Source organism: Tamandua tetradactyla, chromosome 4 (assembly GCF_023851605.1).
Source record: "Tamandua tetradactyla isolate mTamTet1 chromosome 4, mTamTet1.pri, whole genome shotgun sequence".
Lineage (NCBI taxonomy): Eukaryota > Metazoa > Chordata > Mammalia > Pilosa > Myrmecophagidae > Tamandua > Tamandua tetradactyla.
Genome location: NC_135330.1, coordinates 163,776,830 through 163,797,776, shown reverse-complemented (window position 1 = coordinate 163,797,776; position 20,947 = coordinate 163,776,830). Strand labels below are relative to the sequence as shown.

Genomic DNA, 20,947 nt, shown 5'->3' with positions numbered 1-20,947 from the left:
AAATTACTGTGGTTGTATATATATATATAACATAGAATTTATCAGTTTTAACCATTTTTAAGTGTATATTTCAGTGGCATTATTACACTTACAGTTTTGTGCTACCATCACCACTATCCATCAGGAAAATTTTTCATCACCCCAGATAGAAACTGTGGAGTCATTAAATAATAACTTTCCATTCCCCACACCCCCCAGCCCCTAGTAATTTCTAATTTACTTTCTATGAATGTGCTCATTCTAAATGCTCCATGTTAGTGGAATCATGCAATATTTGACCTTTTTTCTCTGGCTTGTTTCACTTAGCATGAGGTTTTCAAGGTTCATCCATGTTATCTGATGTATCAGAACTTCATCCCATTGTTAAGTATACCCTGTACTTTATCTGTTGATGGACACTTGGATTGTTTCCATTTGGGGGCTATTATCAATAATGCTGTTTTCAATTTTTTTCAGCTGTATATCTAAGAAGGGAATTGCTGGATTTTACAATTCTTTGTTGAGCTTTTTGAAGAACGACAAGCTCTTCTCCACAGCAGCTGCATAATTTTATATTCTCTCCAGCAATTCTCCACCCATCTTTTGGGATGAGGGCATGTTGACTCCCCTTAGGAGACAGAGTAGAAAGGAGTTGCATTCAAAGCACATGAATTTAGCCCAAAAGGCTGTTGAATTCTCCATTTTTCTCCAAGTTAGCATGTTTGTAGATGAGTTTTTTGAGACTGGATCCCCTCTGAGGAATGCAGCTCTATAATCAATAACCTTAAAAATGTAACTTGACTTTGGTTTCCATAGCTGCCAATTCCTGCTGGTATGCCCTCAGAAATGCTACTGTGCCCAGAGTTTCCTAGTTTTTTTCTTTTATTTTTTTGAATTTGGGTTCTCCTTTCCCAATAATGATAATAATAACCTTGCTATCCCTTAAATATTTATAAAATTATTTAGTCATTTTTCCACTTAGTGAATTTTACATTAAATTATAACTAGAAATCATAATTTGCTGACATTTTTTTAGAAACTACGTTTTAAACATAGTTTTTTAAGAACGTAGTTTTTTAAAAATGTGTATTAAAACATAGACTGGAATTTAAGTAGACACAGACACTGCTTTCATGACCTGATGTTTCAAGTTCTTTCAGTTTGGATAAGCAGCTAGGGTAGTTTTTAAATATATAATTTTTTTAGTTTGTATGAAATTATGAGATAAATGGTTTCAGGCTGCTGTTTACGAGGACATTTCTGTAATTACACCTGGTGGATATGGGTAGTTTTTATTCCTAATAAATGAAAAGCCAAATTGAATATAATTGTCCCCATATTTTCTCAGACACTGGTTTTTAGAATGCTAGTAACATTTTGATTTTCTATATGATCATTATGGGTGTTATTAGGATTTTACCTGATTCTGAAATGTAGGGTTCAAGAAAGAAACTTAAGTTGAATTTTTGAAATGTTTATGCTCCTCATTAACTTTTTTGGTTTTGTTCCCTTTTACTTTGGATCTTTCGGTACAGGTCTAAATTAAATATCACATAAGGGAAAATAAAAGTAATTTTAAGTTATGTAATAGTCATGATGTCTAGTAGTGAATGACTAAGTGGTAAATGAACTAAGTGAATGAACGGGGAGTGCCCTTGATTTGATCACTTCCATCCTCCATCAAGGCTTTTCTGAAGTTTTCAAACAGCTTCTGACATAAGGGAGGAAATAGCGAATGAGTTATTTTATTTATCAAATTTTAAAAACGAAGCAGATGCTGTTTGCTGTCTTCAGTGACATGATCCTCTGGAGACAGGACCCTCCTATTCTAGACTAATCATTTTAGGGCCTATTTTGTCCCCCAAGTTCAGGCATAACCACACCAGTTAGAGCTATTCTGAAATTGAGGTCTCAAAACTGCTGGGAATAATCCTTGCTTGGCTTTCCCTTTGGCATTTGGTACCACCTCCCAGCCCCAACCCCTACACATGCTTGCTTGGAGCGACCTTGTCCTCTCCTGCCGTGCAAGCCTCAAGCTCCTTTTCCACACTTTAAATGACTCCTGGAACCACACTTTCCTCATTATATGTTCTAGATACTCTTTCCTAGACTAATATCCGTGGCATTGTCCTTTAAACTCAAGACCAGCCCGTCTCCATCTCCCTTGACCCAAGTTTATTTTTATCTTTGCTTTTCATTCCAAGAAATTCCTCCCAGAAAGTACAGATAATATTTATACACCACTGTCTTCCTCCATTCAGATCCTTTTTGAATATATACCACACGAACCATCCCAGGTATACAATCACTGGCCCCCAGTATCATTATGTAGTTGTGCATACATTCCCATGATCAGTTTTAGAACATTTTCATTAATCCAGCGCAGAAATATGAATAAAAAATAAAACCCAAGTCCTCTCATTGTTTTTCCTATACTATTGGTATAGTAAATTTTGTTACTGTTAAGGAAAGAATATTAAAATGTTACTGTTAACTGTAGTCCATAGTTTGTAAAAGCTATGTTTTTTCCCGTATACCCTTCTATTATTTATATATATATATATATTTCTAGTGGTTCATGCAAGAACTATTTACATACATAACTTTAAATAACCACTTTCAATCAGATTCACCTATAATGCATTACTGTTTCTAATAACCCAGCTACCGTTGCGTCTATTCGCAAATATTTAAGTTCAACCTTGTTAGCAATTCTTTACATACTAGATAGCCATTTCCCCTTTTCGAGCTTCTGTCTGTCTCTAGGTGTCCTATGTTCTACATTTTTTTCCCCATGCGTATCTTTAATTTATTACCACACACTGGGTAAAGGGGGTTTCAGTCACAGGTTTTTACAACCACACGGCCACAAGATAAAAGCTATATAATTATACAGTCATTATTAAAGCTATTCAAGTACTTTTTTTTTTTTCTAGCATGGGCACGCACCAGGAAATGAACCCAGGTCTCCGGAACTCTGCCACTGTGCCACCACTACCAGCCCCAAATCCATTTTTAAAAATGTTTTTATCTTTTCTCTATTATCTGTGAGCTTTCCATTCTTAGGTTCTATAATAAGCTCACAGAGGGCAAGGGCTATTAGTGCCTTCTAGAGGCTCTGAACCATGCTTTTGGGGTTGATGACCAACCTCAGTATGATTTATTGGGTTCAGATGGAGTTCTTCCATGATTTGTAGAGAATGGGAAATTTTGATGAATCATTGAGTGCATTAATTTAGCTCTATCATCCGATGAGGTTGAATTCCATTTATGTTGATCTTTTATGTCTTAGCTTGAACATCTTTTGGGCAAGGGGGTGTGTTTGTTTCCTAGGGAACACCACAACAAAATACCACAAACCAGGTGGCTTGAAATAGAATTTTATTCTCTCACACTTTTGGAGGCCAGAGCTCTGAAATTGGTGTCAGCAGAGCTGTGCTCCCTGTGGAGAGTCTAGAAAAGACTCCTTCCTTGCCTTTTTCTAGCCTCTAGTGGCTTTCAGCAATCCTTGTCATTCCTTGTCTTATAGCTGCACCCCTCTGATCCCTGCCTCCATTGTCAAATGGCCTTGTTCCCTGAGTTTGAATTTTGCATCTCTGTACACAAGTCTCCCTCTCCTTTCTCTTATAAAGACACCAGTCATTGGATTTAGAGCCTATCCTAATCCAGGATGACCTCATCTTAACATCCACCTCGGTTACATCTGCAGTGACCCTGTTTCCAAGTAAGACCACATTCACAGGTACTGGGAATTCGGACTTGACCATATCTTTTTTAGGGGGGCTCAGTTCAGCCCACTACACGGAGTGACAAGAAAATCATGTAAAATATTTTGGGAAAAGGAAGTTGCTATAACTTTTGCTCAGGGTAAACCAGTGTTCTGTAGATTGAAATGTTTCGTACATTCTCTCCTTTCACCTTTTCTCCATGCCATGTGTGTGCACAGCCACAGCGAGTAGCATTTGTGTCCCTGCCGTCAGCAGGAAAACTTTCCTTTACTTATTCTGTACCCTCAAACATTCTTTCTCTTCTTCACCTTGCTTCCCTTTGTTTACAAAGGGAAAACTCTCCTCTGAGGCAGTGCTAGGTGGGGCTCTGGAATCTATCCTGGTCCCCTTACCACATTGTGAGGAAGGTGCTGCCACAACACATCCCTCATCTTTGTCCCTGGCGCACTGCTTTCTATGGGTACAAGTTCAGTTAAACAATCTAGTGAGGCCAGGAGAACGTAGGTGTGTCAGATAGAAAGGATTCTGAAAGAGCACAGCTGTAAAATTTGAATCCTTTATTTTCTGTAGTCGGTAAATCCTATGAGGTTGCTTCGAGCTCTGGTCATTCAATGGCAGGGAGTGCTGGGTACCCTGGGATGATCTGGCAGTACTTCCCCTGAAAATAAGCAGCCAGTGCAGGTCCTGCACATGGAATGCAGGTTTCTTTGTTGCTGTCTCCTCTTGTCGCCTTTCCTTGGCATGCTTCCTCTTTTTTTAATCGTACACTTGAAAATTAGATCAAATGCAAACCCTGTTTAGATTTATTTACAGTTTATTAACTCCTTTCCTGTTTTCCTTTTGACGGGCTTGGCATAGGAAGTCTTTTTCAAGTAGTAAATTAATTTAGGTAGCATGCACCCCACCTGAATTCTGTTACATGCTGACAGTTTAGATAAATGGATAGTATAATCTCAGTACATTTTTGCTTAGCACTACTGTACCGATTTGCAAGAGTCTAAAAAAGTGATAATATTCTGTCAGTTTGGGGCCTAGAAGAAGAAGGAAAAAAAAACCAAGGCATATTTGCTTATTTGTATTTATCGGATGCCTGGGGAAGCTGAAAATGCCGTATGGCAGTTTACATGGCTAAATATACATGAAGAAAGATAAGAGACCCAAAGACATTTCTTTGTAGGAACACGGGAGAAGAGACAGCTCAGATCAGTAATTGTCAGCTGTGTTGGAGATGGCATTATCCGTTTCAACCAAAGATTTTTTTCCCTTAAACTCACCATTTCCTTGAAGAATGCAGTCTGTCTTTAATGACTTTATTGATTTGATGATTGGGTTACAATGTACTTTATTTACTGTTGAAATGTTTCGTTCCTGTCAGCACTTAATGCGAATAAATCTACTTCTTGGCAGACTTTGATAGACTGTAAAACTGCTTATATTTGCAGGAAATTTTATTTTGCCACGGTATGTTTATAGAGAGATTCAGTGTGACATTTTTTCCCTCTCCAAATCATTATATGTCATAGCTTAACTGAGAAATAGACACACGCAGGGCAGTTATCAATATGTACTGTTAGGACAGCATAAAACAAAATGAGTTTTAAGTCTGAGGGATCACAAAGTAGATTTAATATTCATTTAAAGTTAATTCTTGTTGCTTTCATTTTTGTCACTATGTTAAGTCTTTGCAGTTTTCAGTTCATAGGCTGTATATATATATTTTGTGTGTGTGTGTATTTTTTAATGTCACACACAGTAGATAATGTGTCCCACATTCACTGTTAATTATCTGCATATGAATTTAAATATTACATCCAAAAGGACCCGTTAAATTCTTTGTTCTATGTTATCCAGTTTTGGAACACAGTGAAAATAAATTTTACCAATGAGTTTTCCATCATTCTTTTTAACCTTTTCACAAAAACAATGTCATATATATTTAGTTTTAATCTACTAAAAAAATAAACTTAATTTTGGGGGGAACTAATATAGATCTCAGTTTTAAAAAAAATATATTCCTGAAATATTTCTTCCCCTTCCCAAAGTGTTACTTATTACATAGTTTCTTATTAAATAAGGAGAAATAAAATTAATTTCTTTTAAAATTTTATCTTTGAATTCATGATGGAAGCAGTGACAATCCAGCATTTAACAAAGCCAGGCAAGGAACCCCCTATTGAAAGAGAGGAGTATAGAATCACCGACAGCATCTGCAATATTATACCATAGTGCCTATTTCCAGCCTACTCCATGATCTCTGATTCAGATTTGAATCAACAATGAAGTGCAAAAATCATGCATTTAAAAAATAGCAACATTAGTGAAACTCAACGAAAGTGCTTATAGTGCTAATACAGAGTGATGTCATTTTCCTTGATTCTTTCTCCTTAGGAAAATGAACTTGGAAGAAGGTAATAGAGTCCTTCTGAGAACTGTGATTAGAAGTCTTTGGGAATGTATCAGCTGAACTTAAAATGGATCTCTGGATTTTCATATTATAAAGGGATGTTTAAATTAAAGAAACCAAGTTGATAAGGTGGATGCTGGGCAACCAAAAATATTGAACGGGTTTTTGCTAGACAGGCAGTTGTATAAATCAAGGATTGTTAAAGTGGCTAATTGTCTGCTCCTAGAGAAATAGCCACAGCTTGGCTTTGCTACCTGCAATAATGTGGGTTCCGAGTGTGTTACTCTTTTCCCTGCACAGAGTGATTAAACATTTTGTGTAGGTGTGGTCAGACATCCAGCCTTTCACTTTTTCATTTGGGGAAGAAAAGAGTTGCATAGCTACAGTATTCAAAGAGCCAACAAGAACCTGCAAACGCCCATGTGGACTGGAGCAGCTGAATACATTCTGAATCATGCAATTGAGCAGTCTGCTAAGTGAGGAAGAAAAGAATATCACACAGGGAGGTTTGATGTCTTTTTATGGGAGAACAAAAGAGTTTCGATTCTTTCACTTCGAGTTTAGCCTACCCATTGTGTGGTAGAGGAGGTTTAATGAATCATTGTTTAACTAAGATACTGCCAAGTATTTGACCGTTAAATAGTCTCCAATGTGTGTATAATTCTTCTCTGACAGACTCTTATTTGACCATGATTAATTGGCATTGAATTGTTATTTAATTACCTCCGAGGAAATCTAAGAACAGTTTGTGTTCTGATTAAGTTATTTAATGTAATAACATGCATGGTGCTGGTGAAGTGAGCTCAGCTCTTATTATACCTTGTTACTGACAAGACCAACTTGGGTGGTTGCTCAAAACTCATAGAATGCCCTTAAATACTAAATTCCATACAGAATCTGGATTTTCACCCTTTTGAAAATATATATACAAATGTTTTGGTATCAGCCTTAAAGCATGTCTCCAAAGCTTTATTATGCCAAAATAAGTTTTAAGTTTCTTATTTTACTATGTTAAAAATCTTAAGCAAGTGTATTAAAAACTGAAGGCTTTCTTCAGTTTACAAGTTGAAGCCTGTTACACACCTGGAGGTATCTCAGACATCCATGTGGAGAGCTCCACTGTCCAGGTGCACTGGAAATTAAAAGTAAGAGAGAGAACTCGACAGTCATTGCAGGTTCTGGTTTGGGAGTTGTCTGTCCTCAGAGAAGAACTGACACCCACCGTGAGTGGAAAGGAGAGCTCTGTAGGAGGGATAGAGTTCCAGTTGGGGAGAGGGTAAAACCTTGAGAAGAAGTACCCTTGAATTTGGGAGATGGGCAAGATAGCAGGAATGTAAAGAGACAGGTGTTTAAAAAATCTATTATATTCCCCAAACCAGCATATATGAATATTTCTATAAAAGAGAATAATTAGAAGCGTCTGATTCCACAGTGGAAAGTCAAGAATGTGAATTCGGGAAAAGCTGGCTATTGGTATTAGAAACTAGATGATGGTCAATATCATAGTGTGATAAGGAGCGGGAGCCAGCCTATGAAGAAATGTGGAGGGTTTGAATAGGTTATGATTCCATGTAAGAAAAAGGCAGTGGTTGGACCAAGAGGTAATGTGTCTCCTAATCTTTTTATAACTGACAGGACAAGTAGAATGATAACACTTACAGTTGTTTAACTGAATTATAACTTACAGTTATAATATTTGTAAGAACTGGAAATAACATCTCCCGTTCATGCAAATTTTTCTGAAATTTTAGTAGAAGTAATGTAGTAGCTAAAAGTGATTTTTTTTTCCCCTGCTCTTTAAAGGTGTGCTTCCCCCGCTCCAACCCCCATCAGTAAAGGCCCTTGCATTTACATTTATCATGGCCCAGCCAGTTTTGTGTAACATCTGTTGGTGGTTCCCAGATATTAAAATGATGTGCTGGAGATAGAACTGACGATCAGGTTTGGGTGTTGGTTGATCCCTTTCCAGCACAGCTTAGGTTACTTTACATAGGGTGGGTAGTGGGAGGGCCCATTGTCTTCAAGTTCCCACATGTTCTCCCACCAAATGTTTGCTGTCCTATTTTTGAGCATTGACTATACTTGTATATGTATTGGAAGTAGAGTTGATTTTGCACTGAAACAGTAATTTCCAATCAAGGTAATCTCAGTTATGAAGTCTGATACTTGCCTTTATGGAAGTACAAGCTCTTTTCTTACATGAATGCTTTATAAATAGGTACTGCTGCTGTGTCACTTCTGCAGGAACACATTCTTGATATGAGACTGCTGAATATTTCCAGGCTTTTTTTTTTGCCTTGATTACTCATCTTTCTGCAGATATAAAATAGAAACTGCATTTAGCCACCTTTTGTTCCTGCAAGACAGTTGAGGTTTATTGGGCAGGGGAAAAAAAGCCTACGAGACAAAAAGTATTGCATCCCTTTTGGTGAGAGAGGTCAAGTGCTTGCTTGGTGATTTCTTGTTCTCTTAAGGATCAGAGGTTCTTAACTAGGGTTCCCCAGCCACTCCATTTCCTGTGATTCGTGGTTTAAAAATCTCCTGAAAACATGTGGGCATTTTTTTTTTTCAGTGGAAAGGCTCCATAGCATTCATCAGACTCAAAATGTTTAAGAGCCGCCCTCTCAGAGAGTCTTCTTGGTATTGTCTGCTGCTTTGCGCTCCCCTTACCACATGAGGTAGAGAGACCAGAGTCACTCCTGAGTGGGAGCTCCATGAGCTCGATGGGTAAAGGATGGCCTGGTCTGTCTTCCCGACTTGTTGCTTTTTTAACGTTTAGGAAATGTAAAGTAATAATCACTACACAGGCTGTAGCAGAGCACTTGTGACTGCCTGTGCAAAGTAGTTTCCTGGGGCAGTTTGTGAGGTGTATCCATTCCTTCAAGGTTAATTCCCTATGCTGCTTCCTGGCAGTAAGTGACTTGACTTGGCTCTGGGTTACACAACATGTTATGGCTTGGAATGGGGTAGTTAAGCCCCTGGACTTTGTAGTCAATTATGTAATCAGTCAAAGATGTCCTAATAATCAGTGAGGTCATATTTTCTCAGTCATTCTTTCATTAATTTGTTCTTTTGTTAATATATTTGGCCAGTCTATTGTAATTTATGTCATTTTAATTTTGAGGCGGGATTATTTAAAATGTTTTACTTCAGTTATGGTTAGCCAAGAGAGAATTTCTGAAACACTTCTAACCAGTGGTTACAGTCATAATACTTAGCATTCACTAAGGCAGTATTAGCCGAACAGAATGGGCCTGTGCTGTCAGTGGCTGGTTTGGCTGTAACAGTTCATACCAGCCTAATACCAGCCGAGCCTATAATGCTATTGGCTCATTATAATTAGTAATATATACTTTAATAGAGTTTTCAAATATGTCCAGTAAAGTAGCAGTTGACCTGAATGCTTCTTTCTGAATTGGTATAACCCTTGGTATGAGCCCTGACTAGCTATATTACAGCTGTGTCCTTAAGTTCATTTCTTTTTTGTCTCTAAGCCTCAACTGCCTCTTCTTTACAATGGGAAAAATCTCCTGGTTTTGAGGTGATGCTTATGCAGTGATTAACAGACTTTCTGGCACTTTAGTCCTCAATATGTGGTCATGGCCGGGGAAGCCAAGCATCAAGTGAACCAAAACAACCATGAGAAAAAGTCTTGCCCCAATCCCTGATAGAAGCAAAGGCGCATTGATGGGCCAGTGTGAGGGCTTGTCTGTGCACACGCAGGCTGAGACTGGATTGATATTCCTTGGCCATCTACTCTAAAACTCTTCAGATTTCCAGTTGAGTCAAGTGTGTTAAATGCATCCCTTCCCCAGTTGGCCACCTCCTCAAAGCTTCCTCTTTACAAGCATGGCTTGTCAGAAATTAGGCCTCTTTCTGACTAAAGAGAATTTTCAGTCAAGACCTTTCAACACTTAGTCTCCCTCCACTCCCTTTCCACACCCACCTTCTTTCGTATCTCAGCACACTTTAGATTATGCTCTTTCCATCAACTAGGCAAATATTTGTCATCCCTTTGTCCTTTGCCACCTCTTAGTCCCACAGATGTCATTCCTTCCACCCGGACAAACTCTACCTACTCCACCAACCCATTCTCTACCCACCTCCTAAATTCTCTGGCCATGTTTCCGCCATGAGAATTTAGGCTAATCCTGCCTAACCCCTGTGATTACACTGTCTGGGGACATTCCCTCTGTTGCCACTTGGCTATTGCCACATCCTTATTTCCGGGACGCTGACTGCTCAGACAGCCATGTGATGATTGCTTTCTTGTCTCTGCCCCCTGGCTATGTGCTCAAGTCATTCTTCCCTACTGTATATATTGTATTCATTCACGTGTACTCTAGTCACCCACCCCCACCACCAGATTGTAAAATACCTAGCTAGACATCTAACAACTAGTCAGATCAAATTTTAAATTTTTGAATAGCAAATTCTGACAAGAGGTTAAAGGTGTTTCACCTGGTTGGGGAGCAGGAGGGAAAGGGTACAATGCAATAGAGACTTGGGAACTAAAGAAAGGAAGATGTGAAACTGAATATGTAAAAAGAATTATGAAATCACCCTTGGTTTTGAACGCATTTTGGTTTTTACGAGTCATCTTATTTGGACAATCATACCTGACATCCCAGGAGCAGAAATAAGAAAGATCTCATTAGAAAATGAAAGAGCAGATACAATACTTTTGAAATTCATTTGCCCTGATTTGTCATGTCGCTTAACACTTTGAAATTACCATTTTTAATATGAGGCCTAATTATTTCAAAAGGCAAGAGTCTACCAGACTGAAAAGACAGTCTAATTATTCCAGAAAGGCTTTCTTTCCCATCACTGTTATAGGAGAACCTATGATGTCTATTTGATTCTAGGATAAAGTCTTCATTCTGTCTTAACTCCCAGGAGATATAAAAGTCCCACAACTTCAGGAGTCTGCCAGCTAGTACTACCATGAGATGGCGCTACCACTGTATCAGTCTACTTGAGATGCTATAGCCCCTTTCCTCCAGCTGCTGCTGCTAGAGCAGGCAGTTGTGCCTGGAACCTAACACCTGGAACACAGTTCTGACTTGTAACTGTAGGTACATTTATCCCATCCATACTATGATAAGAAAGACAGAATCCTTGAGGGTCTTTCTCTAGGGGTCAGTAAGCTTCTTTCTTGGCACCACCTTCAGCTCACCCTCCCAGGCCTGTGTGCCAAGTTTGATGCCTTATAAAAATGGTCTGGGTTACGCTGTACCTTTTTAAGGCTACCATTTAAATCAAATGCCATCTCTGTTGTGATTTTAGATTTAAGTTCTGGAAGGAGTTCCTAGCTTTAGGGAAATGACATAAGGCTGGCCCATGGCTAGACCAGAACTTTCCCTCAATATCCACTTACCTATGACATTCTAGTTATCTGTGCCTTGAATTTCTTCTTTTTCTAGTCCTTATATATGTCTTATCTGCTGATTGCCTGCTCACTAACCCTCATGTGATCTGAGTCTGTCCCATACCCGTCCCTTCCTTTCTTCTTGCGGCTACCATATCACTTTACCCACATCCCAGCTGTCCCCTGTCTTCTGCTCTCCCCTCCTTGCCATCCTGGATTTCCTCACTTTCTAGAGTGCTTTCCTGCCATTATACCAGCTTCCATAAGTTCCTGTACCCAAACTCATTCTGCAACTGGAAACTAAAAATGTCCTTTGAAGGAGTACAGGCAAATAAATCAATTCAGTGGGAACACAAGGAAAGTGACAGGTAGAACAAACCAGACACCTCATGGTACAAGATGAATGTCCCAAAATCTTGGGATGAGGGGAAGGACTGCATGAAATATCAAGCCTTGGAAATAGAGATTGAAATTTTATGGCAAACCACGTGTTATTTTTAGCAGAAGGACTTGTTTGGTTTATTCATTCAGTACATGTTTGAGTGCCTTCTGTATGCTAGTCATTGTTCAAGGCACAGGGAAAATAACAGCAAGCAAAATAGACAAAAAACCCTGTCCTAATAATGCCTGTTTGCTACTTTATTTTCTGTGAATAAAAAAGAATCAACTGGTCTTGAGCTCCTGGAAGCACAGAAGGGAATTTAAAAGGCCAGTAATTATACATGTAAATATGTCAAGATTATCTTATAGGTTCTTGAGACAGAAAGAACCGCTTCAGAAATTTCCAGGTTCTTTCTTTTTGCTCAAAATATGGTCCCTGGGCCAAAAACAACAGCATAACCTGAGAGCTTGTTAGAAACCCAGAATCTCAGGCTCCACCCGATACCTCCTGAAAATACACATTTTAACAAGGTTGTCAGATGATTTGTGAACACATTAAAATTTGAGAAGCATTGTTTTGGTGAGTGTTAGACTATTTTGATTTAAAGCCACGCTAATCCCCAGGAACTCTCAATGTCCTGGTATGTTCACCGATGGGTTTACAAGCTGATGAAAATTAGGGAGTATTGGTTGAATCTGTAGTGGTCAAAATGAAAACTTCCACTTTTTCCCGTAGAGGGACAAATAAAATGATGTTGGGTGGGTGTCACAACTTCTCCTCTTTAATGAGAGCCGCTTTTGCTTATATTCATTTTTGTAGGTTTTTTGTGTAAGAATCCATCTGCACAGATGGTTTTATATCTTTTTAAAAGTTGGAAAACCACTGGGTTTATGATGCTTTATTAGCAAATCTGTTTTGAGTCCCCACTAAGCACTTCACATTATTTTTTAAGGTCATGTGAAATGTGAGCCATGATTACTAAGACTTTGTAATCTAGATGTGAATTATAAGACTAATAAACTCAAACAGTCATAGATTGGGCCTTGTATTCTCATCTCTAATATGAGGAGCTTGGTCTAAAAGTGATTTGAAAATTTCTGTTAGCTGCAGAACCTTTCTTCAAAGGTAATCACTATATGAATATCCAGGTGGATGTAAGGTGCTATGTTTGGGACAAGAATGGTGGAAAGGGACAGGCAGAGAAGAGAGAAGGGTAGGGCATCTGGAGGTGGGGTGCTTGCTCCCCACTTCCTTCTCTGCATCTTTCTTCAAGGCACTCCTGTAGAATCTCGGAGTCTTCACAAGACAAAGTTTGAAAATCACTAGCTCTGGTCATCTTTAATACCCCTTAAAATTCTGAAATCCTGTAACAATAATGTTAATAATACCTTCCACATGTGTACTACTTCACAGTTTTGAAGGTACCTTCACAAGCGTGATCTCTTTTATCCTCATAACAGCACTGTGAAGTGGTCAGTCAAATATTTATCTCCATTTTCCAGGTGAAGAATTTTAGTCCTAGTAGAGGTTGGATGAATTGCCTAAGATCTTATTGCTAATGAGTGTCAAAGGCAGACAAGAACCTTGTGTTTTTTCCCTAGTTCCTACTGCTCTGTATATTTCATGGCCATTCTACAAGCAGCCACCATGTTGGTGACTATACCAACAGAAGGAATGAAGAAAATGTGTTGAACTGCCAGACTTCTGCAGTTTTTTTCCTGTTTAGCTTAGCTAGTCTAAGTATTAGTTTTTGTAGAATGATGTGTGAATGCCCTGTCCAGGTCAGTGGCTTTAATCGCTCCCTCACCACTCAGGCTCAAAAAACCAGGCACACAGCACAGCGCGCCTTTTCATTTTCAGTCCCGTGAGTGTCTTAGGTTCTACTCATACCCTCGGTTTGAACCAATTTTTGCTGCTCAGTGTTGCGTGGTACCTGGAATTTCCATGTTCTGTTGAATAGACTGCTTGGGTCACCAAGATAATGGTACTTTTACCCATCCCTCCACCACCCCCTCCACACTCCCCCAATCTAGGATAAGGGTAAATGAGATTCCACCGTCCTTGCAGCAAACCCAGCACCTCTAGCTTCTGACTTTCTGCAGAGGTATTTCCTCCGAGACCACTTCCTATCAAAGTAATTAAGTTCTAGAACCATTGCAGAAGCTAAATATGGGTACATATAAAGAAATTAAGAACAGCAGTGGCTCTAGAATAGAGGTCACTAAACGCATTCACTTTTTTTCAAATTTTCATTGGTAAAACAACGTACAAGAACATGTATTCTTCATATACAAACATTCCATACATGGTGAACAGTCAGTGGCTCACAATATCATTACATAGTTTAAACACATTCACTTTTACCTTCAAGTTGAAGTGTGGCATGGCTAGATTGGGCTTTTTGTTGTTGCTGATGGTGGATACTAACACTGTTTCTCTGGTAGAGAATGGGGCTTGAGGTATAAACTATTGACACATGCTCTGTCATGGTTGAACCTCAAAAATGTGCTAAGTGACAAAAGCCAGACACAAGAGACCAGGAAATTACATGATTCTATTTACATGAAATGTCGAAAAAAGGCAAATTTATAGAGACAGAAAGTAGATTAATAGTTGCCAAGACTGGGAGTGAGGATGGAGAGTAACTGTAAATGGCGTGAGGGATCTTATAGGGGAGATAGAAACGTTTTTAAATTGAGTTATGGTGGCATCCCTTGGTAAAGTTGCTAAAAATCATTGAATTATACACCTGAAATGGGTGAATTTTCTGATATGTAAAGTATGCCTCAAAAAAAGTACCTCAATATTTCATAATAGGTAAATATATCTTTTTTATTAAAAGAAAGAATGGGGCTTAAACTAGACGTGAGAACTTCAAGTTTTAAGTTACAGTTTGTTTACAACAATATTGAGGAATCATGGATATGGGGAATGTATCAGAATTCTGGAGTTGATTGATTCCAGATTAAACTCTAGAATCAGTTCTTTAAATATGATCAGTTATGAATTGTATTTTGACAAGGAGTTAAACTGCATCTTTTATGAGGTCCTGGTTGGACGAGATAGGCAAACATGAACTAAACCAGTTAGGTTTCGTTGTGTGATTGCTTGGATCTCATTCGGGTGAGGTCTCTTTCATCCTTGCCTACTTTACTTTTTTAGACAAGTAATATATAGTCACTGTAGAGAAATGAAACATAGAGAAAGAAATGAAAATTGCCCAAATTTCATTACAGGCTCTTTTCAACATTTAGATTGTTTCCTGCTTTTGACTCGCCAAATAATGTCCCCTTGAACATCTTTCTAAGCATTTATTTTTTAAAAAAATTTTTATTAATAAAACCAATCAACATACAATATGAACATTCTTTTTTTTCCCATCACATAGTTATATATTCATCATCGTGATAGTTTCTTAGAACGTTTGCATCAATTCAGAAAAAAGAACTAAAAACAAAACAAAAAAAATTCATACATACCATACTCCTTACCCTTCCCTTTCATTGATCACTAGCATTTCAATCTAAATTTATTTTAACATTTGTCCCCCTATTATTTATTTTTATTCCATATGTTTATTCATCTTGATAACATAGATAAAAGGAGCATCAGACACAAGGTTTCATCATCACACAGTCACCTTGTGAGAGCTATATCATTATACAGTCATCTTCAAGAAACATGGGTACTGGAACACAGCTCTACATTTTCAGGCAGTTCCCTCCAGCCTCTCCATTACATCTTGACTAACAAGGTGATATCTATTTAATGTGTAAGAATAACCTCCAGGATAATCTTTCGACTCTGTTTGGAGTCTCTCAGCCATTGCCACTTTATTTTGTCTCATTTTGCTCTTCCCCCTTTTGGTTGAGAAGGTTTTCTCAATCCCTTGGTGCTGAGTCCCAGCTCATTCTAGGATTTCTCTCCCACGTTGCCAGGAAGGTCCACATCCCTGGGAGTCAGGTCCCATGTAGAGAGGGGGAGGGCAGTGAGTTTGCTTGTCATGTTGGCTGAGAGAGAGAGGCCACATCTGAGCAACAGAAGAGAACTCTTGGGGGTGACTCTTAAGCCTAATTTTAAGTAGTCTTAAACTATCCTTTGTAGGGTTAAGTTTCATATGAACAACCCCCAAGATGGGGGGTTCAGCCTATTGCTTTGGTTGTCCCCACTGTGTGTGAGAATATCAAGAATTCTCCACTTGGGGAAGTTGAATTTTCCCCCTTTCTCACCATTCCCCCAAGGGGACTTTGCAAATACTTTTTTATTCACTGTTCGAATCCTTCTGAGATTTATTGAGGCATCAATCTAGACAAACCTACAAACTCTCATGCTGTATTCAAGGTTCCATGTGCTTATGGTGTTCAATTAAGCTGTCCACATAAGTTATATTAGAAAATGTAAGCATTCACTTTTATGCACCTATTAACTCCTTGGGATTCATTCCTAAAAGTGAAATTCCTGGGTCACAGAAATGAATTCCTCACACTGTTTTACATATTGCCCAATTGTTCCCCCAAATCTACTGGTGCAACCCAGGATAGGAGTAATGGGCCTTTTCCTTGAATGTGAGGGCAAAATGGGACCTGGCCACCGGATCAGTTATGGTGATCCTGAACTTCATGATTGGGTATGTGCTGTGCTGAACAAGAAGTTGGTGTTACCACTCCACCCAAGGCACTCACACTACATTTGGCTGTTGATCTTCATCCTGGGCACCAGGCATTAACTGAGACTTCAACCTTCTGAATATGTGCAGAAGAGAGTGGCCAGGACGTGACACAATGTCCCAGGAGGGGTGATTGAGTCATCAAGGGAGAATTGCTTGTGCAAGGTCTGGGAGTGATCCCAGACTTAACTTTCTTCAAGTATTTGAAGGGCTGTCATTCAAGAGAAATTAGACTCACTACACATAGTTGGGAGGGCAGAATAAGCAGCAGCGGTTGGATGTTCCAGGAAGGTTCAGTGTAACAAAGCCCTTTTTAACAGAACAAGGTGAAAATGGATTGGGTTCCCCCTGGACAAGGTGACTCCCCCATCGCTCTACATCCCTGGTAATATTCAGAAAGGGCCATATGTCACTTGGGTGAAGAGATGTGGCATGTGTGTGGAGGGGCTCGTCATAAGCATTTGATTTGGAGACTTTTGAGGAAACCTTATGACTCTGAAGCCCTGAACTTGAAATCACAGCTCCAATTATACCTGCCTATTGCGAGTTAATGAAAATATCCCACAAACACCATTCGGTATCTTAAATGTTTCTTAGAGCAAGCAAGTAACTATCGAATCTTCCAAGCTCATATTTTCTACACTCAGCTCACTGGTGAATAAGAGTTTAGGTTTTTGACGATCTTTGACATTCAGACCAGTTATTTTAGTAGCTGTGTGGTGAGATGGCTTTTCTCAGTTGATTTTGTTTTCCTTGCATTTTGTGCTGTTTGACAACCACAGGTCTCAGACCTTAAGACTCCAACATCTGGTAAAAGGGAGTGGGGTGGTTTTCTAATATTACTCATCTCTAGTAGCTCTTTACCTTTTTTTTTCTTTTTAAATTCAGATATTGCTTTCGGCCTTTTTAAAGCTGAACTATGTTTTGAATATTTCAGAATCCTTCCTGTGCTAAAAAAGTTGTACATTTTTATTGAAGAGAACAAAAGTGTTTGAATTATGCCCTCAATATTTTTAAACATGTATTTTTCCTTATTTTCTTGTTGATGCTTTGAGAAGGTAAAAAATAAAATGAGATCTCATAGGACACTAAATCCATAAGAATGTGTGAAAAATTGCCCATCTGATTTTAATGTTCCTAAAGGGAAGCCAGCTAAATAATTACCTAACCTTTTGCTCCTCTGAGTAAGTCTGAGAACCAGCAGAAACAGATCATCTGGGAGCTCGTTACCCCTGCAGCATCTGAAGGGCTACCCCAGATACACCGAATCAGAATCATATTTTAACAAGTTGAACCTCCTACAACACACGGGAGAATGTCCTGGGTACTTCCTGCAGAACCTGGGGATAGTAATAATAAACTCCACCCCTTGTTTACTTATTTTTTGAGCACGTGTTACCTGCCTGGCATTGTGACTAGATTCTTGTACATCCATGAGCTCATGTAATCCTCAGAATAACCCTCTAAAGTAGGTGTTCTTAGAAGCTCAGAAAAGTTGTCACTGGGCATGCCAAAGGTTCCAATAAAAGATGGTTTCTAGAGTCTGTTTCTTTAGCCTGAGACAGGAAAATTGAGATGTGGTGTGACCTGAGCTAAAGCCTCCAGTTTATTCGACTTCCCTCTTGGGCACACGCTGGGCTGCCCAGTGGAGTCTAGGCGCCTCGTGGAGGGACCATCCACAGTCCAGGTTTCCCTCTACAAGAAGTCAGTTCTCACAAATCTTGAAAAGAGCCAGTTCAGACCCCATATCTCATTTGCAGAATGGCATCCTGAAGCATCATTAGAAAATATTCTTTTCCTGGTTGCGTTGCTCCACTTTTTTTTTTTTCAATTAAGTCATTTGAAAGAATATTTATTAGACACCCACTTCTGATCTTGCATTTCTGATGAATTTATGATGCACTGCTTTCTTGGATTCTACTTGAAAGGAAAAATAAAATCAGTGATAAAAAATTATTTTAAATCATGAAGTAACATGTTTATGTGCTTATGTTTCTGTTTTCTGCTTACACTCACCTTGCCTTGGGTATTTAAGAATAAGGCTATGTTTGTCACAGTTTGAGCAACTCTGAAAGTATTGACTTATACTCCAGCAGTAAACTTATAACTTGCAAATGGCAGGGTTTCAGGTTTTCCTTAAAAGTTTCCCATGATCTATACTGGGGGGAAAAATACAAAGAGATTACAATTATATTTATTAGAAATGTACCACTCAGCAAAATTATTTAAATAACTAAAGCCAAATGATTATAGCAATTAGGATTACTTTACATAGTTTTCAGTTGTTCATCAACCTATGTAGCACTTGAACTAAAACCCGAGGTGAAATCTAAAAAGCCAGCATTTCTAAATCCATTAACGCTCCCCTATACTGTGTCACAAGATTTCCCCCATTCTTTAAAAATCAAAGCCAAATTTCAACTCCCCACCCACTGCCATTTGATGGTGTTTTTGTTTCTCTTTAGGTGTTCACCCTATTTTCTTTTTCTTTACCACTGACATGGGCATCTTTCATGTGAATGCATGCTTTATTAAATACATATGCATTTAAAAATATTGTTTTGATCTGTTTTGTGAATTGTTTCTCTTAAAATGTCTATCTGGGTAAATGAGTAACTTCTCCTATCCTATTCTTGCAGGAAGAATTTTAAATCGTTTCTCCAAAGACATTGGACATATGGATGACTTGCTGCCCCTGACATTTCTAGATTTCATCCAGGTAATACCAAATTCTCAAATAGAAAATTGAATTTCCTAATTTTTTTTTTCCAAGGCCTTTTCCTGGCGCATGGGGTGGGACTTTCTGCCTATTGATGTGTAATTTTGCCTTTCTAAAGGGCCATGTTTGTAAAAGAAAGGTGTGGTTATGATTTGGAGGCTAAGTTAACATGAGTAATAACCCATGTGTAGGCGTGGCTACACAGCGGTGTGTCAAGGTTTAGTTCTCAGCAGCTACATGCTTTGTAAGTGGCACTCTGCCTCGCAGGTATCTGGCATGGAATTTTGCTTTACTGTGAACACGTTTCATAATATAGAAACAATCACCTCTCACGGAAGGATAGCCTAGATTAACTAAATTATGCATTGTATTACCACAAAGGACAAATATTTACCACACCGTTTTTTTTTTTTTGATAAAACCAGGTGTGGTTACTTACAAAGAAAAGATTAGTAATAATAAGGTGAAAATAATACTTTGTTAACAAGGACAATAGAGAGCAGTTATTGCAGATACAAAGCTTTGAAGGCAAGTATGTTTAAGCCAGTAATTTGAGTCCAGGATCAAAGTCACCTCAGAAAAATGTCTTTTTTGTTTTTCTAGGCAGTTTTTCCTTTTCACACATTGATTGCTCTGAGCCTTCAAGTGTCCTTTTATTAAAACCAACAATCCCACAGAAATATATTCTACAACGAAGCATTTGTTTTGTCTGTGAACTTGTGGTTCTAAAGAATAATGTTGGGTCATCTCATCTCTCATCTCCTCATTCAGTAATGTTGCTCATATGTGTATTTTCTGTTGTTTAATTCTGTCTATTTTTCTATGATTCAGGCTGGGGAACTTCTTCATTTCCAACTGTTTATTTTGGAAATGAAATGCATCTATGAAAAGTTTCAACTAGTCTTAAATCCTAGCTGCTCTTGCTACTCGATGATTTTGAGCCTTTTTCACTTTCCCAGAGTGGCAGTTTAGAGCAATTTAATTGTGAGCTGATTTTAAGACCAGGAAGTAGAAATGCTACAGTCACCATCTGAATTCTGGCTTGATCTGAATGGTTCCTTTTTTTTTAATGCTCAAATGCACGTTGAGTCAAAGCTTAGAATCTCTTTCGAGCCACTGTTGTAAAAGGAGCCAAAATTACTTAATTTAGTAAAGTAGCTATGTCAGAAAAATCAATAATAGGCTTGAAATGGTTATAGGAATTCCTGTTAGTTACAGAAATGCAGCACTGAATATCTGACTGCAAACTGCATAGCCCATGGAAGGAGGCGTCCCCTCTTTACCAATATGAAGTAAACTGAGACTCACAGGCAGAGTATTTTTACTGCAAACAAAAACCTAATTTTTTTTTCTTCTAAACTTACTGTATAGCTGTAACCTGCTGGGTTTCTCTATGTAATTTATCCCCCAGAAGCAATCCTTCGCAAAAAACAGTTTCTTTTTTTTTTTTCCCTCCAGAATGCAGATGGCTATAGGTTTTGGCAGTGATTGTCAATTGCATTGAGAAAATTTTGTGAAGTATTCTGTTTCTTTGCAACTGCAAATTAGGCAGATTTGAGTTTCCAAAGCTGGCTGGCCCCTTGTGCGTTTAGCATGTAAGGAGTCATAATAATTAGGATCCCTCACATATTTTTGCACCACGTTCAAAGGAAAAGGATAACTGCTACTTGATTTCAGCATTAAACATTAGCATATGAG

The 20,947-nt window shown here is 38.5% G+C and overlaps 1 protein-coding gene across 1 annotated transcript in view; it reads left to right on the top strand.

Moving 5' to 3' along the window:
* The window catches only part of ABCC4 (ATP binding cassette subfamily C member 4 (PEL blood group)), a 315,245-nt gene that overhangs the window by 185,641 nt on the left and 108,657 nt on the right, over positions 1-20,947 (top strand). Inside the window, exon 20 of the mRNA XM_077158537.1 lies at positions 19,170-19,249. Within this exon, the coding sequence (XP_077014652.1) occupies positions 19,170-19,249 (80 nt within the window). The remainder of the gene's footprint in view (positions 1-19,169; positions 19,250-20,947) is intronic.